At 39.1% G+C, this 25,524-nt stretch overlaps 2 protein-coding genes across 2 annotated transcripts; both read left to right on the top strand.

Annotated features, from left to right (window-relative positions):
* Positions 1-3,499: 3,499 nt before the first annotated feature.
* Positions 3,500-22,700, top strand: hrasa (HRas proto-oncogene, GTPase a). Its single transcript, XM_061721483.1, has 6 exons — positions 3,500-3,780; positions 14,144-14,282; positions 15,082-15,260; positions 17,678-17,837; positions 19,548-19,672; positions 19,853-22,700. The coding sequence occupies exons 2-5, from the start codon at positions 14,172-14,174 to the stop codon at positions 19,665-19,667; spliced, it is 570 nt and encodes a 189-aa protein (XP_061577467.1). The 5' UTR covers positions 3,500-3,780; positions 14,144-14,171; the 3' UTR covers positions 19,668-19,672; positions 19,853-22,700.
* Positions 22,701-23,334: 634 nt separating this feature from the next.
* zgc:123278 (uncharacterized protein LOC641569 homolog) lies at positions 23,335-25,388 on the top strand. Its single transcript, XM_061721482.1, has 6 exons — positions 23,335-23,585; positions 23,694-23,778; positions 23,867-23,932; positions 24,025-24,188; positions 24,348-24,450; positions 24,597-25,388. Exons 1-6 carry the CDS (start codon positions 23,544-23,546, stop codon positions 24,692-24,694), a joined length of 558 nt encoding a protein of 185 aa, XP_061577466.1. The 5' UTR covers positions 23,335-23,543; the 3' UTR covers positions 24,695-25,388.
* Positions 25,389-25,524: the final 136 nt, after the last annotated feature.

Raw genomic sequence — 25,524 nt, 5'->3', positions numbered from 1 at the left:
GAGCCCTCTTCATTCAGGGAATCTCAGAGTGCTTACAAGATTAAAACAAGTAGGCTATAGGAAAAGGTCAGAAGCAATACAATTTTAAAACTCAGAGACTGAGAAGCAGCGAACAAACATGCCAGCATTCTCTCCTCTCTACTCTCCTTAACAGTTAAGAGCTTTCCTGAATAGGAAGGTTTTCAGGCCTGTTTTGAAATTGTCCAAGTTCTGTGGAGCCCTCAACTGGGTGGGGAGACTGTTCCATAGGCGTGGTGCCTATGGAACTGGTAAATACTTACCTGCTGCACTCTACTGCCCTTACTTTTTAACAACTTGTGCTTTTTATTATTTTACCTCTTTTCTTATCATTTTATTTCATTCTATTTGTTATTTACTGTTTAATTGTGTCTTGCCGCTTTTAATGTTGATGTAAAGCACTTTGAATTACCTTGTGTTGAATTGTGCTATACAAATAAACTTGCCTTGCCTTGCCAAAAAAAATAAGCAGTAGGCTACATCAATGAAAGCAAGAATAATGCTTGTTATTTGGACATTGCCATAAACATAGTGTGGCAGACGAGTGCATACAGGACATATTTGGTCAGACAGTTTCGGTCAAATTAGCTGAGGCTGTTTCGGTCAGATTAGCTTTTTTTCGCTGGAATTGACATTTTCTTTTTTTTTTCTTTCTTTTTTGTCTGCACGGAGCCCCTCTGGTGACATTTGAAAAAAAAAAAAATGCGTGGCCACGAGTTAATATCTCGTGGCCACGCATTAATTATCTTGTGGCCACACATTGACTCGTGGCCACGAGTTATTAATGCGTTGACACGAGATATTAACTCGTGGCCACGTGTTATTAACGCGTGGCCACGCATTATTTTATTTTTTTCAAAATAATGCGTGGCCACAAGTTAATATCTCGATGCCACGCATTAACTCGTGGCCACGCATTAATTATCTCGTGGCCACGCATCTGGTGACATTTGAAAAAAAAAAAAAATAATGCGTGGCCACGAGTTAATATCTCGTGGCCACGAGTTAATATCTCGTGGCAACGCATTAATTATCTCATGGCCACACATTGACTATCTCGTGGTCACGACGAGTTATTAATGCGTGGCCGCGCATTATTTTATTTTTTTCAAAATAATGCGTGGCCACAAGTTAATATCTCGTGGCCACGCATTAACTCGTGGCCACGCATTAATTATCTCATGGCCACGCATTGATTATTTCGTGGCCACGCATTAATTATCTCGTGGCCACGCATTGATTATTTCGTGGCCACGCATTAATAACTCGTGGCCACGAGTTATTAATGCATGGCCACGAGATATTAACTTATTAGATATTAACTTTATATATACTATATATATATATATATATATATATATATATATAAATAATTATCTAAAAGTTGTAGCTTTGTTTTGTCTGTAGTTTGTAGTTTTGTCTGAATATAAAGTGAAGCTTCATGTTTTCTTTTTTTTACTAGATAGATGAATAAAGTTCTATCTATCTATCTATCTATCTATCTATCTATCTATCTATCTATCTATCTATCTATCTATCTATCTATCTATCTATCTATCTATCTATCTATCTATCTATCTATCTATCTATCTATCTATCTATCTATCTAGTAAAAACATGAAGCTTCACTTTATATTCAGACAAACTAACGTGACAGCTACAACTGTTAGATTTCATCTATTAATCCAACATTTATCTTCCTAAATGATTTATTTCAGCCAGCGGTAATTCTCCACAGAGCTGCAGTTTTCTCCCCGGGACGACGGCGTGGGTTGACTCAGCGATCACGTCTGTCCCCGCCCCGTGATCTGCTGCTGCTCCCCGGGGCCGGTGGCTCTTCTGATCCCCGAAACATCGGATCAAATTTCTTAACTGGCGTTATTTGGATAAACTGAGCCCAGGTTGGGGATCTTAACGGTTACTTTTACGCCTGAAAAAATATTAAAACTTAATAAAGTGGCATATTTACGGAGCCCCTCTGGTGACCTTTGAAAAAAACAAAACAATGCGTGGCCACGCATTGTGTATCTCGTGCCCACGCATTAATAACTCATGGTCACGCATTAATAACTCGTGGCCATGCATTGATTATCTCGTGGCCACGAGTTATTAATGCGTGGCCACGAGTTAATAATATGTGGCCCCGCATTATTTTATTTTTTTCAAATTTCACCAGAGGGGCTCCGTACATATTAACAGCGCTACAGCAGAAATTAAAACAGCTTCTAGCCTGCTTTTAGATCTCAGCTTTCGCTGTAGTTTTGGTGCGGAATGCATTCTGGGATACTTACTGTAGCATACTGCTGTGTGAACGGTCTGCTGGAGCAGCGTACTGAATCCAATATTATCAGTGGTGGACAGTAACTTTACTTGAGTACTGTACTTACTGTACTTAAGTACATATCCAGAGGATTTGTACTTTACTTGAGTATTAGATTTCTTTGGTACTTATTATTCTTACTTGAATAAATTTCCAAGACAAATATTTTTACTTTTACTCGAGTAAATTTCTAGGAAGGCTGAAAAGTACTCGTTACTTTCAGGACTGCTGTTTTTTCTTCTTCCCTAAAATCCTATTGGACGCAAGCTGTTTTTGTCAAAGGAGGAGACCTATCACGGTGCACGCTCTCCACTGGGATGTACGTAAAGCGGAAATACGTCAAGCCTCCTCAAAACGATACCGCCAAAGTAGCCTGCGTTTGTCAAGACAGAGCCGCAACAAGTCAAGACAGAGCCGCAACAATGGCTACGCCTGCGTCAGGAGAAGAAAGACAATCCGCTGAGTCGTCTGAGTCTGATAATGAGCCGGACTCGGAGCAGGGACTTTCACAAAATCCTTGGCCGTATCTTAATTCAATGTTTGAGTTCGACCGAGTAAAAAACGAGGGCACAGAAAAACCACAGACATTTATTTTCAAATGTTTATTGTGTCTGCCGAAGCAGAACTACCTCTCTGCTTTCAACAACTCAACATCGAATTCTCAGAAACAAGAGTTAAAAGATCCTTAAATTAATTTAGAAAAAATATAGTAATTTACTAATGTGGAAAATAAGAAATTTACTCTTACTCTTACTTTTACTTAAAGTAAATTTAAAAGCATTTACTTTTGAATACTTAAGTACCTTTAAAAGCAAGTACTTTTCTACTCTTACTCGAGTAATATTTTGACTGAGCTACTTTTACTTGTAATGGAGTAAATTTTGACCAGTAGTATTTGTACTCTTACTCAAGTACTGGGGTCGAGTACTCTGTCCACCTCTGAATATTAAAGATCCATGACTGAATCGTTAATTTAGTAGGCAGTATACAGTGCATACTTTGCAGTATGTAGCATGTAGTGCGGTAGTATCCGAATTCGGATACAGCCCGATACAGCCTAGGCTACTGCGATCATCTGGAAGAGACATTTTCCGAGGGCCCGTGAAGGCAGCGCAGCATGCCTGGTAACGGGGCGGGGCCACGTGTGTCGGAGCTGGGCGTGGCCGCTCCGCAGCTCCGTGGATCAGAGCGAGCACATTGTTTAACGGGGCTCATGATTCCTGGGAGCGGTGAATGATTTGCCGCATATTATTAACTAGTGGGAATTAAACACTCCAATTTAGAGAAAAGGGATCCGGCTTCCTGAAGACGGGCAGGACTGGAGCTCAGGGACGTTTTGTTTCCTTTCTGAGAGGCATTGAACGGAATTGAAGTATTTTTTTTCCCTTCCTCTCCGGCAGAGAGAAACGCCGTTCCCGTCGCTAATTAGACCTCTGCTCGTTGTGAGTATATGCATTCCTGTGTTAGGAATATGTGTTTATTTTTAGCTAAATTATGGGTGTTTTTTTTTTTTATATGCACTCGCCGGCGATTGCGGTCGAGAAATTAAAACGTGTTAGCTCGCTATCATAACAATTTCTCTCTAACATCTTTTATCATCCATCTCACAACTCATAAATGCTCTAAAAAAAAAAGAATAATAATTGACTAATTCCCTTGAATATATGTCTTTGTTTGGTTGTTTTTCTTCTTCAGTTTTTAAAAGTGGCTTCCACTTTAGATAACCGTCCCTGTGTTGAAAGTTGTTAATGATGTCATGAGGCGAGCGACGTCCGTGGTTCCCCCTCATCTGGATCTGAAACAGAAACCGAGCGCATTTCAACACAAAACGCTTTAATAAAGGGGAAAAAACTCAAACTTTCTAATTCCTGTAATGTCAAGATAGATTTTGGACCGTGAGGTCGCTAGTGGTGTTAGTATACACACAGACACAGACGAGCAGGGGAGACGCCCATCGGTCTAAGTATTTCCAGAATGCATCACTGCGGAAGTCAGATTCCATTACAAGGCAATTATGATTAAATATATTGAAAAGAAAGAAAAAGAAAGCCCGAACCCGTCTTTATTTATACACAATATACAATGATAATTTTCCCACTTCAAGCTGACTTTTACATTCTTTACCAGAATGCATTGCATCCAGCGTTTATTGTAGCACGAAACAAAACAAAAGGTGTTTCCCTTGTGGACTTTTGAATACATTTCACGGGTTTGCTGTTAATTCTGTCCAGCATGAATGGATGGCAGGAATTCAGGCCGCTGCAAAGCTGTAGGAGGCAGTCCAGTGATAGAGGTGTAATGTTAATGTGATGTCCCTTTCTCTCTAAACAGCTGTGGCCTTGATTCTGTCGAGCTGAATGCCAAAATAGGCATGACTCCTCTGAAAATCAAATGGCACCCATGACAGCCTCCCCTCTTTCACCTGTTTGGATTCACTTTATAAAATGTGTGGATTCGAGATTTACTGTAGCTCTAAAGGCATATTTCTGCATTGTTTTTATTATTTTAACCCAGTTCACTCTATTACTCTACAAGTTAGCTAGTTTAGTTAATTTCCCTTCAGGCATTAATACATTATTTTGAATTGAATTGAACAACTTTGATAGTTTTTTTTTTTTCCTTCTGCATAAGGAAAGCAATTTTAAAGCAGTATTAAACAAGCTCACTGATGTTTTTATTTTTCACATTTTCTGAGAAGCTAAAGCGCTACAAAAGATTCAAGATATTCCTCCAATTACAGCATAGATTTAAAACAAAAACAAAAAACAAGCAAACAAACCAGAAAACATGAGTTTTGCTGGGTTTGGTGTCTGAAAAGCCTCATGGCTCCTATAACTGGCAGTCCTTTGTGTGAGGGTCAGCTGGCCTTTTCATCTCTGCTGCTGCCTCCACCATCTCACCCTGCCCGGCAAACTAAAGGGATGGCCCAGTAGGGAAAAGGTCGCTTGGACTCTAGTACCTTTTTTAAAAACTGATTTTATTTAGGCTTTACATTTATATACACAGATTGGTAGGTACTTTATTAATCCTGTTAGGGAAACTGTCTTGTCAGAACAGCAGGCCCATAATATACATTATAGCTATGTAATAGCTGCATAATAAAACAGAAAAAGAGGGAAAATGTGTACATTTATACACTTAATACAAGGGATGAATAGTGGCTTCAATATTTATATCTTTATTTGCTCTTTATATTTGCGTAAAAGTATGCTATACTTTTTAAAAACATTTCTGTCAGTAGGAAATAATCCGACAGACTTGCTTTTCAGTACGCTATGGTCAACTAGAGGTATCTTTAGATCAGCATCTTAAAACTTGACTCACCTTCTTCTGTCATATTTGACTCAGCAGCAGAGTGCTTTCTCAGTTGCCGGCCATCCCATATGTTTGGATGCTTTTTAGGATGGTGATGTCATTGGAGGACAGTGGGAGGGTGTGGTGAGCTATCAAGGCTCGGCTCTAGGAGTCTCACTATCTGGCCAGGATATTTCCCTAGAGAGGGTCTCCTTACCATCATTATGCCATTAAAAATCTATTATCTCTGCAGTGGTTTTTGCTAGTATGGATTCTTTAACCAATTAGCCACTTTAATGGAGAGAGGACGCGTGCTGTGAAAAATGTTGGACATGTGCCTTGCTTCTTGCATCATTTGCATTAAAATGATAGAAATGACTTCCAGAGTTGAATGAATTAAAATGAAAAACATTTGTTTATGATGGCATATATTCTAGCAGAGCCGGTGGGTAAAATATAAGTTTTGATCATTTCACTATTTGTATTGTTAAAATATTTTATTTTTTATTTTTTCTTGAACCTTCTTTCCTCTGTTTGCTATGTCCTCAGCATAGGGTAAGAGAAGCACTTCCCCGTCTTCAGCTGATCTGCTCCTAGCACCCCTATCACTGCTCTACGCTCGCACCCTCCGTAAGCTGTCATGTAACATTACCCTCTTGGTCCAGGCGAGGCTCTAGGGTTTCAAAACGAAATGTTAATTTCCCAGGCTGGAGGTGATGTGCTATAAATAACCTTATACACAAACATGCAGGGTAGTGTTCCTTGATCGAATGGGTCTGAAAAGGTTTTGTGGGACATGGCAATGGTAAAAGGTCACCATTTTGTACGTAATACTAGATATGTCGCCTGTCTTACAGTGGTGGCAGAAAAAGTAGCTTTTTGCTCCTTTGGTCAGCATACTGCTGCAACTTATTCCCTCTGCTGTGGCATCATTGCTTATATTGGATATGTAAAGGCAAAACTTGAAATAGTTTGACCTCAGTGAGAATTTACGTGTGTAATTGTGCAGATGTGCACATCTTGGGGCAGATGAGTACAAAACAGATTCATATGCACTGATGTTAATTGCTATACAATGTTAACATCAGGAAGCAGGAAGCAGAATTGTTCATCCACATCCACAATACAGAATGACCTTGACTACATTTGAAAGAAAATATGTGAATGAAATGTCTCAAAAAACTATTTTATATGCTGATCATTATGTCTCCATTCCTCTCCTATCTCCATCAACAAAACGGTTCAGTTTGGGCCCTCACTGACAACAAGTGGCTTTAGGGACATGACAGCATCTCTCCATGATTCATTTCGCTCTTCATCTCCATATGTATCTGTCGATTATTAATCAGCTCCTTACATGGCCTACTTTGAGGGAAGATGGCACTGCTGTCTGTTTTTGTTTTTTTTCCTCCTTCTCCTTCCCAGGAGTGGTCGTGGGTGTGTTGAATTTGCATTCAAAGATATAAATTTCAGTCCTTTGGCAGACGAACACTTGGTTAAATAGACAAGATGTTGTAAATATTCTTGTGCAAACCTGGAGAGCCGTGTTTCTGCTAGTATGATAGCATAGATTTCATACTCCTATTTTAGTTTTTGCATAATGATTCATAAAATGTTTCTTGTTGTACACTGAATTGTACTGTTTATAAGAAGGACTTCTGCACCTACTGTGACATTAAAACAACAAGTGGATGCCCAGACAATGAATTAATCTCCAAAAGTTAAGTTGAAACATTCTCTTCATTTTTTGTAACAACAGAAGTGTTAATTTATCACTTTTTATTTGAACATATTGACATTACATGAGTATGTCTAAGTGTGTGGAACAGTGACGTATCTTTCATGTTTTCAATTTCATGTTGTAACTAATAGTATGGAAATAGCAGGGAGAATGACGAAAGAATAGCAAACTCTTGTAGAAAACAGCACAGCATCTGTTCAATGATGAGAAGAGAATGGCATTTACAACAGAATAATTATCTTAAATACACCCCTGAATCTACAAAGGGCTACTTCAAGGAGCTCAAATTGAAGATTTTGCCAAGGCTGTCACAACCCTCCAACCAAACTCTGAGTCTGGACAGACTTCAAAAGAGCATTGAATGCAAAGTAGCCAAGGAATCTCACATAACTAGAAGCGTGTCCAGATATGGTGTTACTTTATATCAGGATGTTTAATTGTCGCTCTATTCCTTTTTCTTTCATTTAGAAATTGTTAAATATTAGATGCGTTTCAAACTTTTTTTGGAAATTGGTTAATATTTTTGCTAACTTGTATCTAGTCACAATATTGTCTTTTTACAAGGAATTTACACGCACGGTTGTGTGTGTCTGTATTTTGCTGTAACGCACTTGTGTGGCAGCTACTGGCCATTAAAATGTAAATGTCTGGTCATGTGTGCATATGTTGGTAAAATTTCTGAACTCCAATTAACCTCTGAGCATTAGTCACATGACGAAACTGGTACTGTTGGATGACTGAACTTGTGGAAAAATCCTCTGCCAACTCATCAAGGGTAGAGGGTGTTAGAAAAGTTAGATTCATGGAATATGTGTGACTGTTGATTTTGCAAGATTGAAAAATGATTCACGAATTTAAAAAAGTGAAACTGTTTTTTTTTTAAACTATTGGCCCATGCATTTCTTCTAGTTTGTGTGCTCTGATCTGTGCTTTTATGATTTTGATGAAGCACCAGTATGCGAGTTAGTCAGCTGCCAAGGTTAGTCCAGAGACGGTTATTGTGAGGGCTGTTGCTGTAAGGAGCATCTTTGTTAGCTTTCAGAGGCTGTAATCAATGTGTAAAAGCAAGGAAACTCATCCAGCTCATCGGCTAACTCCCATGTGCTGTTAAATTTTTTTCACCCCCTCAGATGATAGATAATGTTTTCTCTTTAATATCTCCTGAAGCTCAGGAAAATTGTGATATTTTTTTTTTTATCCACACCTTCTGTTCTTCAGATCAAACTCAAGGTGACGAGAGTAGTTGAAAATGATTTAGTCCCAGATCAGCACTGATACGTGAAGTGACAATTGTTGACCCAAGTTTAGTGCATGACTTGTTTTATGGTTTCACATTTGAAGTGTTAACGTTAAAGCTGATCATTTGACTTCACTGTAACCAAAGCACCTGCTGATGAGACTGCGTTGTCCAAGCTGTTGCGAATAGCATCCAGTGACTGAAGGAGTTTTAGGAACTGTCTGTTCAGGACAAGTCTCTCTTCATGGCACAGTAGCTGTTTATTTGATTAGTGGAGGCTCTGAAGAGGTAGGCTGGCTCTGCAGCTTCAGCCGGCCGACTGTACACTGTTCTGTATACCAGGTTGATTTACTTACTTGGAGGTGAACAGAAGCTAAGTGTTTGGCTGCTAGGTTGCAGGGGTCAATATATTTCCCTCCCTGTTGTGTTTCAAAGTTATAGTCTGTATATACAGTTGGTGTTTTTTAACATCAAGCCATTTTCTTTGCTGGTGAATGCACTCTGAGCTACCTCGTCCATTTAGGCTCACAGCTGACTCGCGGGTTCAAGGAGTTAATGCAGAAAAACACAATTCGTGTTTGTATATGTGATTAAAAGAGAGAAGTTAAAGATCTTTCTCAGGTTCACAAGTCTGCTTTTCTGTCAATCATTAACATATTCCAGTGGTAATGTTGGCTAACATTAGTCTGCGCTCACAGCACCGTTGCACACGGTTCTGACACAAACAACACAAACATTTTTGGGGTTTTTTGCATGCAGATTCTATTAATGCAACACCACACCCAAAGATAAATGTACCAAGACTATTATTATTCACTCGCTGCGATATAAGCTTTTTTCTTACGATTCTCTGCCCTTCTTTGATTGCCCTTTGGTTCAACTGTCCAGGGGCTGGGTTTGTGTCATCCGTTTGTCCTCCCTTTAAGGAAGTTTAAGGTTTATTTGCTGCTCCTTGCAGGAATTAATGCACAAGAGACTGGGTGTGTGTGTGTTTTCTGTTCAGGGTCACTAAAGAACCAAAGCCAGGAGTCTGCGTAATAGATGTAACAGACTGCAGGTTATATAGATGATGTTTGTTTGCCTATAGAAAGTAAAACTGTCTATGTAACTTGTGGTGTTTTTATGATGTACTAATGGGCTGAACACACACTGTAGCAGGTGGTGCAAGTTAATCATTTTTATCCTCATCCCTCTGACAGAACATTCAGCAAAGGGAAACACGGTTGGTGAGCATGCTCATCCCCACCCGTCATGCCTGTTTTTTATTCTCAATGTCTTGAATATGTGTCAAAAGTGAATACAATCACTGCACTGTACCGGTTATTACAGCAAAGGCAGACAGATGTTCAGCACCTGCTGCATCTGATATTAGGATGTCTATTTTATAATTGAATAAAATTGTGATGCAATTGTCTTTAGGATTAATTTAACAATTCAATGCAACTTAATGTCTTGCATCCTCAAATTATTACCCAGCCACATATAGCTGCTCTATCATTAATAAGACAAACCATCAGAGTAATGTTGACTCATTTTCTGTTAAGCATTCAAAAATCAGTTAACAGTATTTTATATAAAATAAGTCATGTAAGCTATTTCAAATTATTTTCTGCTGCAGAATTAGGGATTGGAATTGATAAGATTTTTATGATTCCAAATCCATTTTCGATTTTGCTCAACGATTCGGTTCTTTATCGCGATCGCAAATGGCGCTAATATGATAGGCAGTGTTTGTTAGTTACTTATGGCGCTTTTACACTTACACTTACACTCTACCTACTGAGCGCGACTCGACTCGCCACGCCTCCATATATGTGCTGCTTTATCTGTGACTTGTGTTCAATATCAAGTTAAAAAATGAGAGTGAAAGAAGCTTCAAGCGGCAACGCTTTTTTAAAATTTAGTTTTTGCTGAAAAGTCAGCTGGAGCCGCGAGCAGCTGAGAAGTGACCGAGCGCCTGGTGGATCTGGTCGTTCCTTATCGCCCGTCTAGATCCCTTTTTAATTCTCTCCTCAGCCACCAGGTTTATGAACATCTGCACCTCAGAGTTGGATCACGAAACAGACTTTTGCGCTCCCATTGCCTGTCGAATAAAATGAAGAAGCCACAAGTCGCTCTTTTGCTGATTTCCGCCTCCCGACTCAAACGTCTGACGGCCCCGCCCAATCGGTGGCCTGTAGTGTGATGACATCACAGCCCGACTCAGCCGCTTAAAACCTCGGCAGAGTAGATACAGAAAAAGTATCTACTCCACCCGCCTCCACCCCTAGTGGAAAAGCACAAAACCGGGGCATGGCGAATGGAGTCGCGCTGAGTAGGTACTAGTGTAAAAGGGCCATTAATTACCTCCAGTATTATTAGTAAGGACATGCTATAGTTACTGCTGCTGCTGGTAATTTGAATTACTGACGTTAGTCCGGAGCGACATTTATTGTTATTGAATGCTATGTGCACAAATGTGTTTGCATGTTGGCAGTGTTTCCTCCCTTTGAAGAAATATTCTCTTGGCAAGTATTGCAAGTTGCCCTGTTTTCATCTTTTTTTTACTGAAATGTAACCAGACTTTCGAGCGTTTGAATTGCTTGGGCGCCATGTTTACTATTGACTGCCGACTTACACACGTTACAAAACGTACGTCATGACATCATTCGTGCTCACTGGAATCGAAAAATTTGCAAAAAATTCCAAGGAATTGAAACACGGTAACCGGTTCTGAACAAGAACCAGTTCTTGATTCTCATCCCTATGTATGATGGGTTTTTTGTTGTTTTGTTTATGGTTTTTGGGGAGTTTTAGCACAGTTAAGCTTATAGCAATGTTATCTTCCTGCTTGGGCTGGAAATTCAGTATTTAAAAATGTTAGTGTGTGTGGACTACAATCTCTTGATTATGTCTCATCACTGCATTTATGCAGTGTTGTCTACATCTGCATCATGATGCATCTGAAATTTAACACATTTGGTGGGTGTGTTTAAGGGGTTTCCATAGGATTTTTAATACATTGAACGTATTCCGGGGAAAATTGTCATGAGTGACTAATCTTTCCATTATATGCTGACTCATCCTTTCTTTAGTGGGCTGGTATCAGGTCACTTCCGGGTCATAAATCTCGTAACCTAGTGGTAACTTTTCAGTATATGAATCATTCTTTGGTGTGGAACATCAGGGAAAACACTCATAAGGCTACTTTATCCACTCATTTTCATAACACCTGGAATTTAACCGACCAGCAGGACAGGTGAGGGTGACGTCGGAGGATCTTTGTATTGACCTCACTGAGATCAACATACAGTCCTCTACATGTGCGGTTACAGCTGATGAGTTGGACTAGTGTTATTTTCCAACAAAGCTTTCTGTAGCTTTCTTTTGAGCACACCTTGTTTATTTAATCCTCTTTAATTTTTTACTACTGTCTCAGTTCTGACCTTTGTTATTATACAACATGCTTTTTTATGATTGCCACAGCTTGGTTACATCAACCACACCTGGTCAGTGAGTTGTGTGGGTCCATAAAGGAGGACGGTGGCTTTGTGCTTAGCACTGTTGCTTCACATCAAGAAGATTCCTGGTTCAAATCCCTGCGGGGGTTTTCTGTGAGGGGTTAACCTGGATTTTCTCTAGGTGCTTCAGCTTCATCCCACAGTCCAAAAACATGTATTCCAGGTTAATTAGGGATTTTAAATTGTCTGTAGGAGTATATGTGGTTGTTTGACTATATGTGGCCCTGTCCAGGGTGCACCCCTGCCTTTGTGAGTATAGATGATGGATGCCTATATTCTGATCACACCTAACATCCAGGTAGTGGTGTTTTGCCAAATTAGTTTCTTATTTGTACACAAGGATGTTGCATCTTATTTTACATAGAATCAGAATCAGAAAAGGGTTTATTGCCAAGTTTGTTAACACACACAAGGAATTTGTTGTGGTGATTGGTGCAATACAATAAAAATATAAAAACAAACAAATATATAAGAGATAAAATAAAATGTATAAACAGAAATGTACAATATGAGGTTTTAAAGTGCCGGATATGAGTCTTTACAAAAAGTGACGTAGTTATATTTAAGTCACAACATTTAATTAGAATATTCAGCAGTTATGAGGAAGTGTATTTTGTCCCTTAGTCTACTTTTTATTTCACCTTTATTTAACCAGATAAAAAACACCCATTGAGGTCAAGACCTCTTTTCCAGGGTGACCTGGCCAAGGAAGGCAGCAGCACACGCCCACACACAAATAACAACAATCACGTAATAAACATTAAAATGAGAGTGCAAACTGTTTAGCAAATAAAGTGCAATAGTGGTGACTTCCACAATATGTAAAAAACAACAACTTCAGAAATAATTTAAAATTATTAAAGAACACTTAAAATTTAAGAACACGGGCACATGTAGTTTAAAAACACAGGCTCTGCCGAAAGGATTCTCGTTGTCGGTTTTTAAGAAGTGGGCGAAAGGCTTCAAAAGAAAGAAGTTCAGAAATTTTCAGTTCAAGTTGGAGGGTATTCCACGCAGAGGGTGTAGAGAAACTAAAAGCTTTTTTCCCCAAGTTAGTCCGACTTGTGTCTTGTGTCAATCCATTTCCAGTTAGCTACCCTTGTTATTTGTTAGTGGCTGTTTATGGATAAGAAAACGATATATACTCTTTTATCAAACTCAAGGATTGACAGTAAACGAGCTAAACTGTCATTTTTCTTTGCCTTGTCTCCCCACCTAGCTCTTATCGGTTTTCTCTCCTATTCTCCATTTTACAAACCTCACCATGAAAATGTGTACACGGCAACCTCTGAGAATATTCTCAAATTAATTACATGAAGCTTCAATAGAAACGATATACATCTGTGTTTTTTTTTTTGGTTTTGTTTTGTCTCTTTTGTGATCAAATGAATGTATTTTCTTGAAGAAGCGTTTCATATCAAAACTTCAGGTACAACCTGAGTCATAAAATCCTCTGCAGGCATGTCCCTTTTATTTCTGTGGGAAACTACTGTGAAAAAGTTCAAAGCAATAGCCTGACTCTGCAGTCAACAGGAACAAGGCGGAGATCCTAATCCAGTGCTGTATTTTGATTTCATACATTGCATCTGTCACTATAGGATAACATGTCGATGTTGGTGGTGTAAAACTTGAATTATAAGGATCTGTCTGTCAGTGTTGTACCCCCCACACTTTCACCCCGCTGCCTCCCCTGCTCTTTCTCTAATGCCCTCTCTCTGTTGCTCACACACTAAGCGCGAGAGGACTGGAACATTGAGTACCTTCAGCACATTTTTTACATTCCCCTTTGAGGGTCTCAGCCTCATCCCCCACTGAACATACACTCCAACAAATGCAAAACACTAATGTTTCTCACCAGTGGGACGTAATGGTATCTTCACATGTTTTGTCTGTACAGCAAGTCGTAGACCACATCACGACAGTCTGGTAGCAGATGACAGATCATGGGCTCCGTGTGTTTTATGGGTTTTATTTCTTTTAGTTACATTTTTACTAACCTGCACCTCTTTTCTCCCTCAACGTCTCCTCAACAGTGGTGTGTTGTGAGCAGCAGCGACAGAAATGACGGAGTACAAGCTGGTGGTAGTGGGCGCTGGAGGTGTGGGCAAGAGCGCACTAACCATCCAGCTCATCCAGAACCACTTTGTGGATGAATATGACCCAACTATAGAGGTAAAACTCTCTTTTGTGTGTTCTATATATTATTTCTATGTGGAAAAGGACTGCTCATAACACAAAAAAGTCCTGAAGAATATGTTGTGGATCATACTGAGACAAAAGCTTAGTCCAAACCAAGTTAATGTAATTTAATTAATTGAATGTCGTGGCAAACCTCCAAATGGTCAGGCATGGAAGAAATGGCAAATTTGGCCTCAAGAAAGAAAGAAAAAAATAAATAAAGGACTCCACCCATTTGCACTGTTTTTATTAAAATAAGGCAATAAAAGGCCCTGCAGACATTGCTAAGAAGCCAGAGAGAGAGATTTCTTTTTCTTCTCTTTTTTTCCCCCTGCCTCTATGTCTCTCTTTCCCTCTCTTTCTCACCACGCCTGCCTCTGGCCAGACAATGTCCTTTTTGTGTATTTGCATTCCTGGCCCCTATGCTCTAACAAACAAAGGGACAGCACTCCATGTTTTTGTGGCTGCATGTTGGAAGGCTAAACATTAGCTCTGATCCTCTGATCCCTTGAATTTCATGTGATCAGAAAGTGGACATGAAATCAATAACACATTTAGATTCATACACAGTCAGCGTTACAGCTTGTCTCCTGGTGCCGTCTGTGAACATACTCCTCCGCCCTGAATGACCAGGCACAGTGATGAAACATCAGCATGCCCCATGAGTTGCCTCAGATCCCACCTGAACCATTTATTCTGTGAGTCACAGGAGAGTGTGACTTCTTTATCATAGCTATAAACAATTGCATTTCTTTTCTTTTTTTTTTCTTTTTTTTTTTTCCTTTTTCTGAAGGATTCATACCGGAAACAAGTGGTGATTGATGGGGAGACTTGCCTGCTGGATATCCTGGACACTGCAGGTCAGGAGGAGTACAGCGCCATGAGGGATCAGTACATGAGAACAGGGGAGGGCTTCCTCTGCGTCTTTGCCATCAACAACACCAAGTCCTTTGAGGACATTCACCAGTACAGGTGTGTTTAAGAAAAAATAAAAGATGCACTGATTCACGAGGACGTTTAACCTCTTCAGCAGTTCATACAGAGTTTTCCATAAACATTATTTTCCGCTTATATAGTCCAGCTGTTTGCTTATTTAGCGTAGAAATGTTTTTGCCGTTTAATAGTTAAGATTGGTTGTAAAACCAAAAAAAAAAAAAATTGGTTGTAAAACAATCAATTCCACTTCAATACAATGCATACGACGATAGAGAAACTTACCTGTCCAGGGTTAGGTAAGATAAGACTTTATTGGTCCCACAGGAGGGAGATTTACGTGTAGCAGCAGCAGAGTACGCCGGGGAAAGAACTTGAATTTGGCAAATGAAGTAATAACACACTTTACACGTCATACGTAGTGACAGATGATGTGACCAGTAAATGTGGCGGAATGAACAAGGATAAGCATGATGGCCATCTGATTAAGGGAGAGTAAAATGAATGCTGTCACTTCTAGTTTAATGCAAACGACAAGTAACCAAAACTCAACTGAAAATGATGTTTCCTCACACATCTTGTCATAAAGTATGATTTCAATGAATTAATTACCTTTTATTTAACTTGTACTTCTTTTAACAATACACCAGATTTAGATTAATTGCAAACCCTAAAATATTTAATATTTTATATACTTTATCAATCTACAAAAGGAAATTATTAATTTTTATATATATATATATATATATATATATATGTGTGTGTGTGTAGTTATTTAAATCATAAATGACAGTCTGTGACGGTTGACAGTAAATAAAACTTTGTGTGACATTTCTTTTTAAATGTCATGTAACAAATAGAGAAACACTCCAGACTAGTTGTTTTTGAGAAAAAAAAAAGACTATTTATCACCAGTCTTTTCTTATGACCACAGTTAAATCTTCAATGAAATCAAAAAGTAGGAAAAAAAAGATTGTATTCTATCATTTATAGTCAGTAGAGATAAAAATGGTAGGTAATTTACAGAATTGCGCAAAACTCGAAGGTCAGGTGTGACAAAGAAAATTCCAATCAGTGCATCTGTACTGAAAGAGGGAGTGGAAACCTCCAGAAATTTCTGCTGATATACTGTATTGGTTTTTTTGGGCTACAGATGTGAGCATATGAATTTCCAAATGAGTTCAAGTGTAGTTCAGACACACAACTCCTCTGCTGTTAGTCCTGTGCTCCTCTCTTATGCGTGTGTATTTGTGTATTCATAGTGTTACAGGGCCTCCCATGAGTTCTGGAGGGAGAGGGTTGTATATACGTGTGTTGGTGCCAGCTCTCTGCAGTAGTAGGGTGATGTCATGCTGTAGCATTTAACACAGCTAAAGAAAGCTTAGCCCCCAACTGGAGGCTTACAGCACGATGCCAATGAAATCGATCGTGACTCAATTAGAGGAGCAGGCAGAGGTAGCACTCACAAGGACAGGGAAGGAGAAAGGGAGGGAGTGGTGACTTTCAGCTGGAGATGAGTAGTGGTTTTTTTTCTGTCTTTGCCACATTTGTTGTTGCTTATCTCCTTATGTAGTCATTTGTTTGTCTTGCAGATCACAAGTAAAAGATGATGACTGTCTTTTACAGTTCTGCAGGATCTTTTGAACGTATCACTTTTGTTTGGCATGCTGCCCTTGCAGCTCAGCCTTTTTTTGCCTTTTTTTTGGTCCTGTCTTTAACACAAACTATTGTGCAACATGTGAAGGGACATATGGGTCTTTTTGCTTGGTGTTACAAAAAGTGGGAGGCCAGTTTAAGCTGGTCCTTTGTTTTAAAGATCTTTTTGTGGTTTTTGTTGGCAAAGATGGAAAAAAATTCCATCCGAGACCACATGGTATTGCAGTTTTGTTGTTGAGCCCAAGAATGTTTTATTTACAATATTCAACATTGTGGGTTTTTTTTTTTTTTACACCCGCACTATTATATTTGAGTTGAGTGTTGTACCAAGATACAACAAATCCATCACAACTCAGTGTGGTTTGTGCTAAATGTATACAGATGAGTTGACTATGTGCAGGGACAGGCTGAGAAGAAGAGCTGTGCTGATCTGACCCACTCCTTTCAGTCAATTTCCCCCTGACTGCATGTCGTTTGGCACTTGCTGCTGTAGTGATGAGGTAATGCTGTTTGCTGCCTGGCTGTTGTCTGTCCCTCCTCCTTCAGCAGTGCAGCACAGAGCACAGGCAGGCCCTGGCTCTTCCTCTGGGTCCTAGAGTTCCCTGGGTGCTTGCTTTCCCAGTGGTGGAACTGCTGTTATTCATGAAACTGCAAGGACCCCAAATAATGAGATGTTTTTTTTTTTTTAGGCTAAATGCTGCGTTGAGTTTGGTTAAAGGAATTTTTAAACAACCAAAATGTGTATAAATTTGCAAAAAAAAAATATATATATTTTTCTTTTTTTCTTTTCTAATTCACAGAGAGCAGATTAAACGAGTAAAGGATTCCGATGACGTACCCATGGTGCTTGTGGGAAATAAGTGTGACTTACCAACACGTTCGGTGGACACAAAGCAAGCCCAGGACCTCGCTCGCTCCTACGGAATTCCTTACATTGAAACCTCTGCCAAAACGCGACAGGTAGGTGTTGAAATTAAAACCTGCATAAACCTATCTGACTAGTTCCGTCATTTTAGTTTACTTTTAGATTTTACTTTCATTTCTCACATCTTTGTAAGCCACAGATTTAAAATATTTGCTAATTATTAATCACTGTTTGCTGCATCAAAGTGTCACTAATTTGGCCTCTGCCTTTCCTTTTAACACACATCCTAATTAATGCAAAGAGTGGGCCATGGCCTGTGGAGTGATGTGATTTGTGCTGCTTCGAACATTTTATAATGCTGCAGGCAATGACTCATAGCCAGGTTACCTTGGCTCAAGAACAGAGCTACAGTATTTGAAAAGCTTTGTCAGGGCTAGTCACTGCAGAGCTCCCACTCCCTGACGCATCATGTAGGTACATAATACAGTCTTTTCAAGTTAAATGATGCTGGCACTGAACTTGGATGGACAAAACAAAACAATATGTCATTCAAATGGAAAATGCATCGAATTGAGCATTGACCTCTCCTTCTAGATTCATTTTTGATTAACCAACAACTGAAATGATCAGGGTGTCCATGGTGATGTTGCCAAGTGGTGTGTACACCTGATCACTTTTCTTCACTAGCCCTACTTTCTACCACTAGCCCTCCCTCACTATCACTACCCCTAAAAAAGAAGGGACAGATTTTAGGGCACTTGAAATCTTCCCAGGACCCTGTCCCAATACTCCCCCTACTCCTACTTTCAGCACCACCCCTAAAATCAGGGAGCTGAGAGCCAAAAGCTGTTTTAATTTCAGCTGTAGCGCTGTTAATATGCCACTTTATTACGTTTTAATATTTTTTCAGGCGTAAAAGTAACCGTTAAGATCCCCAACCTGGGCTCAGTTTGTCCAAATAACGCCTGTTAAGAAATTTGATCTGATGTTTTCGGAGATGAGAAGAGCCGCCGGTCCGGAGCAGCAGCAGCCGGAGTACAGACGTGATCGCCAGGTCGACCTGCGCCGTCGTCCCGGGGAGAAACCTGCAGCTCTGTGGAGAATTACCGCTGGCTGAAATAAATAATTTAGGAAGATAAATGTTGATGAAATCTAACAGTTGTAGCTACGCCTGTTAAGAAATTTGCTCCGAAAACTCAGTTAAATCGACGCAGAGCCTACGGCGTAGGGTACGGTGTATGTCGCCGTGTAACCTACGCCGTAGGCTCTGCGTTGGTGTAACGCGGAACCATAAATCAGCCTTTATTCTGGCAAGGTTGCAACAACGGGCAAACGAGTGATTATGTACATTCACTGAGTGAATATTATGAAAGTAAAATATATATTTCTCGCTAGAAATGTAATCAAAACGCATTTTTATGCAGAAACTAACTCAAAATATAGATTTTATTCACTAAAAAATAAGAAATGTCCGCCATGTTTTTTTTTGTTTTTTTTTATTCAGTCCGCAAATGACGACGAAAAGCATTCTGGGAAATTTTTCTGGCCCTAGATCAACTAGTGTGCACCCGAAATCCCTCGATCCGTAGGGACAGATTCATAGCCACGACACTAGTTTTCTTCACTACCCCTAGGTGAAAAAAGGAATTGGGACACCACTACCCTCACGGGAACGCGCAAAATTTAGGGGTAGGGCTGAAAACTAGGGGTAGGGGGAGTATTGGGACAGGGCCTTAGTGTACTCCACTTAATGACTGTGATCGGATTGCTTTCTATAACTTTTGTATATTGATGTGTGTTTACAGGGAGTGGAGGATGCTTTCTACACGCTGGTGCGGGAGATAAGACAGCATAAGCTGAGGAAGCTGAACCCACCTGATGAGAGTGGTCAAGACTGTATGAGCTGTCGATGTGTGGTGTCTTGATACAGGTGAGATGGAACCTGCAGCATGATGGTCACCCGGTTACTCTGTAATGCTGTTATGCTCTGTTTTATTTTTTTTCTGTAAACTCAGCTACATATTGTGAGCAAAAAATAGGCCCGCCATTTGTTCATCATATGAAATAAATGATGAAAGGCTCTAATATCTGTTTAATTTTGTGTTCTCAGCTCTCTGTGACATGTTGAGGAGAAATGCTACAGCACGAAGTGGCAGCATGGACTCGAAGACAGACAGATAAAACAACTCAAAGATGAAATATGAACTTTATCATAAAGAGGATTATTGAAGCAAAAGCTCTAAAGTTACGTGCCAGGGCTGACTGAACCATAGACTCTTATGGAAAAAGGCAGATTTGGACTGTTGCCTAAGTCGCTAGCTGAACTAGCCTGGTCCGGTCCCCTCTTTTTCTTTGGTCCACATCGACCTGCAAGCAACATCACTAATGACTCCTTCAGGCTGGGTTGCTCTTCATTTCTCCTGCTAACTTATTGTTTTCAGTCTCAACACTGGTTGTAAAGGGGGTGTCTCTTTCCCCCTCGTGCCTCGAAGCCTAATTTCACCCCCTTAGTCCTAACAGCTGGAAGGACTGACCGGTTTGAATGGAAACAACTGGAATGGACATTTAGTTTTTTAATTAATCCAACCTCCCCCTTCACTAAACCTGTGATGGGTTTGCTTGATTTGCTCAGTAGTCCTGTCAGTGTCCTGGATACAGGGGGTGGAGGCAGACATGGGAAAGACTGTACATGTGTTGTTTTTTTAAATTGTTGATTAACAATTAGCCTGAACTGTTAAAAAATGTTGGACTTGGTTTTTCATTTTCTCCTTTTGCGTGTGTCTGTGTGTGTGTGTGAGAGAGAGAGAGAGGTAGAGAGACTGTGTGTGAGAGATGAGGAGATTTGAAACCTGAGCACTGTAAGTGAACGAAGGTGGCACCTGGTTTAACATTTTTATTTACCTTTTTTGTGGTAGTTAAGTCTCTTGGAATTTATGTCTGAAAAAAAAGAGTACAAAGATGGATTTCCAGGATGCGACTGCCTTTTACTTTTTACAGTTATATCATTTTGAGATGTCTTTGCAAGATAATTGTAATGGCTAGTGTACGTAGGTTCAGGTGCAATAGTAGTACTCTGCTCTCCGAGCTACACAATGTGTTGGAAATAAACCATCTTTCATGATTACTTATTTTTCTTTTTTTTACTTTGGTTGAAGAAGGAAAGGTACAGTGCATGAACATGTAGCTATGGTCTTTGTTGTTATTAAAACCGTAAAGACCGATTGCTGTTCTACACAAAAAAAAAAAAAAGTTTTTTTTTTATGCATTTCTTTTCCGTAACTGTACGGTTCAGAACCGTGTTTACTACATGGTGATGAGATTTTTTTGGACTGCAAGAATTACTCCTTTGGAACAATAAGACTCAGGAATCGGGGTCCAGGAATGTGTCATCTAACAGTCCTGGAAACCGGGGTAAGGGATGCCACGAGTTGGGTTTTGCGGAGAGTAACGCACAAGTCCTGCCTCAGAGGTGAACTTCAGTTTTTTCCACACGTACCGTACTATCCTCACACTTCGTCTCTTTTTCCCTGCCACTTACAGCTTTTTAATGAAACAATAATAAGTCAGGTGCTAATCTTATGGACACCATATTTACTGTATATGTGGAACTATTGTATGGAACAGGTTATCGATTTGTGAGTTATGGGAGTTCATTGCTTGATTTCTTAATACTAAAAGGCTTGTGCTCCTCATAATGCTATTATTTGTTGCCTAAATAAAATGATCTGTGTTTACTTTGCCTTATCTTTTAGCTAGTCTGTACCTAATGTTTGCAGCAAGCTCTACCAACCAGATTATGCTTGCTCTTTTGTTTGTTTGTTTATATGCACAACAAAAATATACTAGTGTATTGCGCTGTACAGAATTTGAAAAGAAATTGACTGAAAACACTACACTGATTTTTTTCTTTTTTTTTTTTGTCTTGCTCTGTATTCGTGTCTGATTGAATAGAGTTTAGTTTAATATTGCTGGTAAAAAAAAACAACCCATATATATATATATATATATATATATATATATATATTGAAATGTGGCCATTAATAAAATATGTAGTCAGAATCAAATAGATGAACCATGCAAGAGAAATTATTGAAAATAATTGAATTTATTACAAATTGCAGTTATTGTACTTACAAATGATACTCGCAAAAAAGGCGGACCTCAGAGATCTTATAGGTTCCAGTGAAAGACATCAATTGTTTTTTTTTTTTTCTCTCCTTCAACGTTTCATGTCCGACCTGATTGATTTTGTACAGTTGCAGTGACTGGCTTACAGAAATTTGACCAGTGTAGTTGACGTGTGAATGACGGTGCTCCGCCTGTCCATCAGTTGTCTGTTTATTTCTCATCTTCGAGGAAGGACACAAACTGTGAATGTCTTTTAGTCTTCAGATATTGTTTGAAAGACAGCTTGTGTTTAACTTATTGTGATGTTGCAGGGGATGATCCTTGGCCCTACTGTTGACCGTGTTCCAACATTTTATCTTTTTAACCTTTGTGCTCAAACATTATTATGGGGGAAACTGGAGTTTGTAATATATAATTACAGTCCTGATGGTATGCTTTTTGTGTGTGTCTCTCTCTCTCTCTCTCTCTTTGTCTTTTAACAATACACCAATGATAATATCCACAAAATCTGGGCATCCAAACTATCACTGCATTAGAAAGGCAGCAGCATGTCATCGCAGTCCATGTCCAGAAGTCCACCAGTATGCATACACACGTGCCGAGTATGGCTGAAGACTGTAAGGACCATGTGGGGGATGTTTTACACAAGATTGTCTGGGCTCAAGGGCTTGTTTCTCACCTTGCAAATTGTGGCGTTGAGATATGGAAGAATTTTGTGAAATTGTCAGCTGTTTAGCTAATTAAGATGTATTTACCCTTTGAAAATGTGGCAAATGTAATGCGGGACGGGAATAAAGATGTCAAGATGAAGAAGTTGCTAAACCTTTTTTTTTTTTCTTTTTAAAGTTGAGATTTGCTGCCACCTACAGTCCCATGTGGGTATCAGAATAAGAGGAGCAAATATATATTTTCGATAAAATAATTAAAATAAATCTATAAAAGAAAAAAATCTTTTAAGTAATGTATAATATCAAGATTTTTAAACACTATGACATGGGATCGCTCTGATTAAAATTTTATACAATAAGAGCAGGTATTGAACTGAAGGGTCAAGGGTCTGCTGTAAAAACCGTTTATCCAGAGGTTTTACAATCGTCACATGTGAGAACAGTTCTCATGGATCCAGAATAAAGCAGTGCATTAATATCCTTTCATTAATCAACCATTTTCTTGGTGAATAATGACTTCTTTTTGGTTTACAATAAATCATCTGAAAGAAAACAAAAATGTTTTCCTGAAAGTGAAGCTGCTGTGTTTGTTGCTGCTCCTAGCAGCTGAGGATGTAAAGAATGTGTTGTGTTGTTCAAAAATCACTAACTTGCAATTATATATCATTTAATTATATGTTAAGTTAAATACCATATCTAAGCCATTACACTCAAAGTTAAAAATACTTATGGAGCATTTATACAACAGCATTTGGGAGGTATTTGTGTTGTAATAGTGCTTATATAGCAGCTGTAACAAAATGAGATAAGTAAAACACACTTGCTCCGTAGGGTGGATGCCTTGCATAACTGTGGGACTTCTTTTCCTGGTAGTAAAGAGTAATAAACTCTCCTGAAGCCGAAACAGGTTGAAAGTTCAGCATGGTGAATGTTGCTGATCGAAGAGATACGTTGTGTTCTTTCTTTCTTTTTTAATTGTAAGGAGAAAAGTCAGTTCTATTAAATATGTCATTTCGTGAGAAAACGATAAAGAAAATGCTTCCTAAGGTAAGAATAGATAATCACTGAAAGTTTATGTTCTTTCTTATCTAGGCCTACCGGCTAACAGATTCTATGCTAAAATGTATTTCTCTTCTGGTTTTATATGTTCTAAAGGCATACCTTCGCAAATATGTAGCTCATGAAATATATGTTGCACTCACCTTCTTCAAAAACCTTGTGCCTGTGATGGATAGATATGGTAAGTGTCAAAATAACAGCTACTGAGCATATTCAGAATGTAGAAAGACGTCATTGCTGTTATGCACTCATTATTGTGCTTCGTACAGTTTACAATGATGGAACCACAAAGGACTTGATGAGTCTTACCGGAACTATACCTGTCATGATTTCAGGTAACCAACATTTTGCACATTTGACCAGACCTTTGAGCAAATGATATTAGAAATATTTAAGATAAATGTTTGGTGCTTTGCTGTTTTCCAAGATGCGAACTACAACATACCCATATGCATATGGTTTGAGGAAAGCTACCCTCAAGATGCTCCCATCTGTTATGTAAAACCCACATCTGAGATGGTGGTCGTGACAGGAACGTATGTGTCCAACAATGGTGAAATCCTGCTGCCGTACCTGCAAGATTGGAAAAATGTAAGTGAAGTAATGTGTTTTTTAAATGTATTTTTTTTGGACAAAGCTTTATGTTTCTTTATGTGTCTCATAAAAGATGAGAATCTGGGTCAGAGTTTCATGGCACTGGCTTGAGGTGTTTTACCGCCACAACTTGTTACTTTCTGTTTCCTCCATCAGGGTGAGTGTGACCTCGTGAGTCTGCTGCAGGTGATGGTTGCTGTGTTCGGAGAGTCCCCTCCCGTGGCCAAGCGGCCTTATCCAGAGCATGAACAAGCATCATGTAAGAATCACTAACACAATTTTTATATATATATATATATATATATATATATATATATATATATATATATATATATATATATATATATATCCTATTTTAAAAAGGAATAAACACTTTTTTTTCTCCATTTTGCTTGTTTCATATAGGCTGGCTGCAATGCAGAGAGGCAGATGAGAATTCATATCTGTCTTTAACCAGAGAAGATGGTCAATCTTTCCAACAACAAAATGAATCTAATTGTTAGTCTTTTTGTGAAATCTGGGAATTGTATAAAAGCTGTTTTGTTTTTAAAATATTGTGTACAGATAGTGGATTTACAGTTTCAACTGGGAGGACACCCGGGGAAGACTCCAGACATGCTGGAGGGACCATGTCTCTGGGCCGGCCTGGGAACGCCTTGGGATACCCAGATGAGCTACTGTAGATAAAGCTGGGGAAAGTGAGGTCTGGACTTCCCTGCTTGGGGTACTACCCCTGCGAACCCACCCTGGATAAGCGGGAGAGGATGGATAAATGGATGGTTTTGTTTTCTTTCAAATACCTTATGAAGTGTGCGTCAGGAAGGCTGCTGTTGAGGGGGAACTGAATTGCTTCACAAGCAGCACATAAAAACATTCTTAACTGCACCCAGTGGTCAATTGGGTCCTTTGATCCGCGGTAGTTTGGACTGTAAAACTGCCTCTAAAACCTGATATTGTATTGATGAATCTGGCTCTTTCTTTACTATTTATTGTAAAGAGAAAATAAATTCAACTAAAATTTGAGCATCGTACAATAGTTGTACTTTCAAGGCTGGTCATAATTGCATATCATCTTGTTTTAAATGTTCACACGTGTCACTTCATTCACTTTTAACCATAAAACACATGAAAAGAAGCTTATTCTGAAACCATTTCAACATATTGAAAGCAATCATGCAAATTTTTGTTGTAAATAAAGAACTATTTGCTTCTTGGCTTGTTGGAATAATTTTCTGTTGAACCATATCTTGGTAGGTTAAATATTGGTTTTAATTACAAATACCACAATTGGGCGTGAAACATTGATATTACATTCTGGGAAATATTATGTGAT

The sequence above is a fragment of the Cololabis saira genome, chromosome 5 (assembly GCF_033807715.1).
Source record: "Cololabis saira isolate AMF1-May2022 chromosome 5, fColSai1.1, whole genome shotgun sequence".
Lineage (NCBI taxonomy): Eukaryota > Metazoa > Chordata > Actinopteri > Beloniformes > Belonidae > Cololabis > Cololabis saira.
The sequence above is the reverse complement of the archived record's forward strand: the minus strand, read 5'-3'. Positions and strand labels throughout refer to the sequence as shown.

Excerpts from the sequence above, each read along its gene's own strand:
- hrasa (XM_061721483.1), top strand. The coding sequence starts at position 14,172 with ATGACGGAGTACAAGCTGGTGGTAGTGGGCGCTGGAGGTGTGGGCAAG. Across the intron at positions 14,283-15,081 it reads AATATGACCCAACTATAGAG|GATTCATACCGGAAACAAGT; the intron begins GTAAAACTCTCT and ends CTTTTTCTGAAG. Across the intron at positions 17,838-19,547 it reads CCTCTGCCAAAACGCGACAG|GGAGTGGAGGATGCTTTCTA; the intron begins GTAGGTGTTGAA and ends GTGTGTTTACAG.
- zgc:123278 (XM_061721482.1), top strand. The coding sequence starts at position 23,544 with ATGTCATTTCGTGAGAAAACGATAAAGAAAATGCTTCCTAAG. Across the intron at positions 23,586-23,693 it reads TAAAGAAAATGCTTCCTAAG|GCATACCTTCGCAAATATGT; the intron begins GTAAGAATAGAT and ends TATGTTCTAAAG. Across the intron at positions 23,779-23,866 it reads GCCTGTGATGGATAGATATG|TTTACAATGATGGAACCACA; the intron begins GTAAGTGTCAAA and ends TGCTTCGTACAG.